At 34.2% G+C, this 4,826-nt stretch overlaps 1 protein-coding gene across 5 annotated transcripts in view; it reads left to right on the top strand.

The window, feature by feature from the left end:
• LOC106469290 (B-cell receptor-associated protein 31-like) overlaps window positions 1-4,826 on the top strand; it is a 29,137-nt gene that overhangs the window by 2,701 nt on the left and 21,610 nt on the right. For 4 of the 5 annotated variants that reach the window (XM_013929793.2, XM_022398571.1, XM_022398563.1 and 1 more), the window contains exon 2: window positions 1,323-1,482. In XM_013929793.2, coding sequence (XP_013785247.1) covers window positions 1,391-1,482 — 92 coding nt within the window. In that variant the 5' untranslated portion in view covers window positions 1,323-1,390. Of the gene's footprint in view, window positions 1-1,121; window positions 1,148-1,322; window positions 1,483-4,826 lie in introns of all 5 variants that reach the window. The other variant, XM_022398561.1, reaches the window with a different exon arrangement.

Genomic DNA, 4,826 nt, shown 5'->3' with positions numbered 1-4,826 from the left:
ATTGTGTGGCAGCTAAGCATCGGTAGAATTATCGATGTACTGCTGTCTATGATGATGATGATATCTGAACTCCTGTTATTCTAATGCTACTGTAACTACATTAATCGAGACAACACCATGGCAAATGCCATTTTCTGTTCTAAAGAGTTGCATCCACTTAAAGATGCCCTTAACATATGACAATTTAGTTACAAGGCAAACATCCCTGCTAAGGTAAAGAACACAAAATTTACATTAGGTTTTTATATTGAATGAATTTTATTTATGAGATTACAAAATTATAGGCAGCTTTCTAACTTAAATCTGAGGCATCAACTTTGTCACATTCTGCCCATGTGATATTCAGCTTTTACAGAAAGTGAAAATCAAATTATATTCTTAACAAAAAGTGCTATTATTTAGTACTAGCAAAATACTGTAAAAGAAAGTCCTAAAAGTTTTGTTTTCAAACATTAATATTCTTTATTCTTCAAATAAGATAGAACCGGACTTTTCTGTTTCCTCTAAAGTGTGTCAAACTATTGTAAATTCAAAGTATTAAATTCCACTGTCCCTCCCATACTAAAGCACACAATAAAAAAAATGAATAATCCAAAATGAAACTACACACACGTTGACATTGTACGTTAGTTTCTGGTTTTGAATTTCATTTTAATTGAAACAAATGTTCTATTAATTACATTAATACAGTGTTAAAGCTATTAAGCAGGGAATTGTCAATATTTACAGTGGTCTGTGTAAAATGTATTAAAACTTATAAGTGGAAACAAGATTTGTAACATTACCTACCTGTAAATTTTTCATGGCCTTTTGTCAAGCAATATACATACATATGATAAAATCACATGCTTGGCTTCAAGGATCACCTGTTATGCCAATCCACAAAATTTAGTTGTAACTGACATCTCAAATTAGACAAGTTGAGGTGTTTGTATCATTAAATATTCTAGTTACCTTCAAAAGTTTTATGTTTCTGTAAAAGCTTTGTAGTTATTCACATAAAAAATTAAAGGGAAGAAAATTGAGTTTTATTTTAGAATAATATTTTTTTATTTTGACATTGTACTTGATGTTTATCATCAAATAACATGGCTTTGCCATATGTTGTTGCTAATTTCAAGGACTGACCTGGATCTGATGTTAAGAGGTATGTATACAAGTTTCTTTTTCTCCCCCCCCCTCTCTCTCTCTCTCTCTCTATATATATATATATATATATATATATAAAATATGTGTGTGTGTGTATGTATGTATATGTGTTTAAAAGTCAAATAAAGCTGAATATATGGGTTTAACTACTATGGAACAAACTATTTTACCAGGCCACTAGACAAAATCTACAAGTATTGGATCAAATCAAGGAGTAGCATAAAAACAACTCTACGTAGAAATGAGCATCCAGTGGACTTTAATTGCATCCTTTCTCTATGGAGAAATAGCAGTTGTTGGTTTACTTTTACTTCCTTTTATTTCTTCATTAAGGTAAGTAAATTTTGTTTTTTACATGCAAAAGTAAATAAATAACCAATGATGTATCTCTGTTTAAACATATGTTTAGCATGACCTTATACAACGTAACATAATGTTTCTGGACACCAAGGGACCTAATGGCCCATCTCTGCTGTCCCATCCTCTTAACTAAACTCAAACTATTAAATTATTAAAAAGAAATCTCAAAGCCAACCCTTATCATTGAAATAGTTATCAAGCTTTCTCTTAAACTCACTTAAATTTGCTGCCTCCACATCATCCAAAGGCAACCCATTGCAAAGGCCAACCACCCTGTTAGAAAAATAAAACTGTTTTAAGTTTACTCCTACTCCGTTAAAATTTATATTTGTTTCACTCAGTCCTACCATTCTCACCATAAATTATGAGAAACAATGATGCATCAACATTATCATTTTCTTATCAATCTAAAACACCTGAATCAGATCCTTTCTAACTCTTCTTTTTTCAAGATAAAACAGTTTCAGAGATTTTAACCTCTCCTTGCATGACAACCCCCTCCATCCCAGGCATCATTCAAGTAACCCTCCTCTGAACCCTTTCCAACAATTTAATGTCCTTCCTGAGGTAAGGAGCCCAGGACTGAACACAATACTCCAAATGTGGCCTAACCACTGACCTATAAAATGAAAGAATAACCTCTTTAGACTTGTATTCAGTATTTCTGTGGATACAACCTAAAACCCTGTTTACTCTACCAGTAGCAACAGCACACTGCTTGGATGGCTTAAGAGACTGATCAACCATTACACCAAAATCCCTTTCTTTCCTGACACTTAAGGTTATTCCCATCCAAATGATACTTATAATTCAAATTATGATAACCCACATGCATTATCTTACATTTATTGTAGTTAAAACCCATCTGCTATTTATTTTCCTAACTTGCTAAATGATCTAAATCCTTTTGTAAAACAGCAGCATCCACCTCACAGCTAGTAACACCCAAGACCTTAATATCATCAGCAAATTTAAGTAATTTATTGACTATTCCTTCATCTATGTCCTTGATATAAATCAGAAAGAGCAAAGATCCTAAGACTGAACCCTGAAGTACCCCACTTGTGACATTAATTCAGATGAAATGGATGCAATGCCAGTGTAACCAAAAACAATTTTGGTGATAATCTGTATCCCAACAAAATAATTGTTATATTAAATAGTTCCCGTGTAGTGTATAATTTATGATTGCCCATCCACAAAAGCTGACTGATTCAGCCTCGCAGTTAGAGTTCAACTGATAAATGCTTGTAACACTTTTTAACTTGAATAATTTTTCACCACAAAAACTGGAAACAACACTCAAACTAAGGTTCATATGTAGCAAAACTTGTTATGGCAGTTTGAACTAGTTGTAAACTCCCACACTACATATTAAATGCTTCATGAATGTAAACTTGATTTAACTTGCAATATGTATTATAAATTCATTGGAAAAGAGCATAGCTTAGTCTTCTAGCCTAGACAGTGAAGCTTTTGTAAAGGCTCACCCTACGTTGACATACCCCATACTACTCACAATTTCCAGATTTTTGTCACACAGTGCTGTAGATCAAGAAGACCACACCCCCTTCACTGTTTTAGTTGACCACACCTACTCAGTATAAGAATTGAGTGAGTGAGTGAGAAGACGTATATATTTTAAAATGGTGTCCCTGTTCAAGGTGTTATCTGATGTACATCAGATATCTCTTCTTTTTGGTGATGTTTAATGTGGAAAAATGCTAGCACTAGCATATGGTCCCTGTGCTAATGTTCTGTTTGGTGAACTTATAACCATGGTAACTGCTTGTTACACAGCTAGAAGCATTCAACAAAGTCAGTTAGCGAGATTGAGAAATTTGTGTTTTTGTGAATTTGTTGTATCTGCTCTGCTGACTTCCTCAAGTGGTTCTATGATTTTTAATTTTGTATGTGGTTTGTTTACCACCTAAGGATGTCTTTCAAATACTTTTGAAGATTTATTACTTGTTTGTTCAAGACCTACATGAGTAAATAGTTTGTATTGTGTATCATACTATAATACTGTACTTATAATAACCTTTCAATCACACAACTGTTAAAGTAGCTCCAAAATGTTGTAACTCAGCCTTGTAGATTATAAAGTAACTTAAAAACTGTGTTATTGGATTATTGATGACTGATAAAATTGTGCAGGTGGGCAGTTGTAACAATATATATGGTGATCTAGTTCTGTAACTAGATTAGTAACTAACATGGTGACTAGGTTGTCAACAATAGCCTTGACTAGCCCAAGAAAGATGCATCAAATTATCCTGGGAACTATATATTTATACATAAATACAACTTACAAAATGCAATTCATGAACATTGGACAAATTACATTAACGTTAATTCTGAGCAGTGATGAAGACAATTAGTATTCCAGACATGTACGTATTCTGCAACCTAACAGTAATGCCTACAAAGCATATGACTGTTGAGTTACATCATGCATGAAATGTAAACAGGAAACTTGTAAGTTATTATTAAAAGAAGTTGTGTTTGAAATATAGTAATGATGTGATCATGGGCATCCTCGGGGCACTTGCCCTCCCTAGAAAATACCTAATTCTTTATTTATTTATTCAGTATATGTATTTGAATTTAGAAGTTTTATTCACTTCACAACTTCACAGTACTTATTTATTCTAATAAATGTCACCAGGTTTGTGAGCAGCTTTACTTAAAATCTCTAGACATCTACTCTTTTAAATATTAAAAAATGTTGCCATCATGATGGCTTCTTGAAAATTGGACATGGCAATTTTCACTCAGGTCATCAAAGAAACCGATGCGGACTTGCCAACATCTCCTGAGCCCTGACACAGAGTGATTGGGATCAACTTATTGCCACCTGCCGGTAATACCAGCGGCAGGTTATCAAAGAGATTGTTGCAGTCTTGTTGTTCTTACCATACTTACACAATAAATGCCATTGAAATATTGTGCTTTATGTGACCTCAAATTACTGTATTCACAGAAGCAGTTGTTTTATACAAGGTGAAGTTATCCTATATGGTTAAGAACCTAAAAGAACAAACCAAAATTTACTATTATGGAGTATATGTAGCTGCAAATTTACAGTGTGACTTAAACTAGCCTTACAAATATTAAACCCATCATATTTACGAGAAAGCTTGATAAATATATAAATGAAGGTCCCGACGCTGGTCCGGGCTTGACCGAGCCGTCGAAGGCTAGCCTCGCCCAGTCCCGGTGCAGTACCACACCCGCGTCGGACTTCAGCCCGACCAGACCCAGCCCTCAGAGCCAATCCTTGTCCCGAGGTTACGGATCCGTTTTGCCGACTTCCC

This window comes from Limulus polyphemus, unplaced genomic scaffold, assembly GCF_000517525.1.
Source record: "Limulus polyphemus unplaced genomic scaffold, Limulus_polyphemus-2.1.2 Scaffold95, whole genome shotgun sequence".
NCBI classification, from domain to species: Eukaryota; Metazoa; Arthropoda; class Merostomata; order Xiphosura; family Limulidae; genus Limulus; species Limulus polyphemus.
Note: the sequence above shows the minus strand (reverse complement) of the source record. Positions and strands in the feature narration are given on the sequence as shown.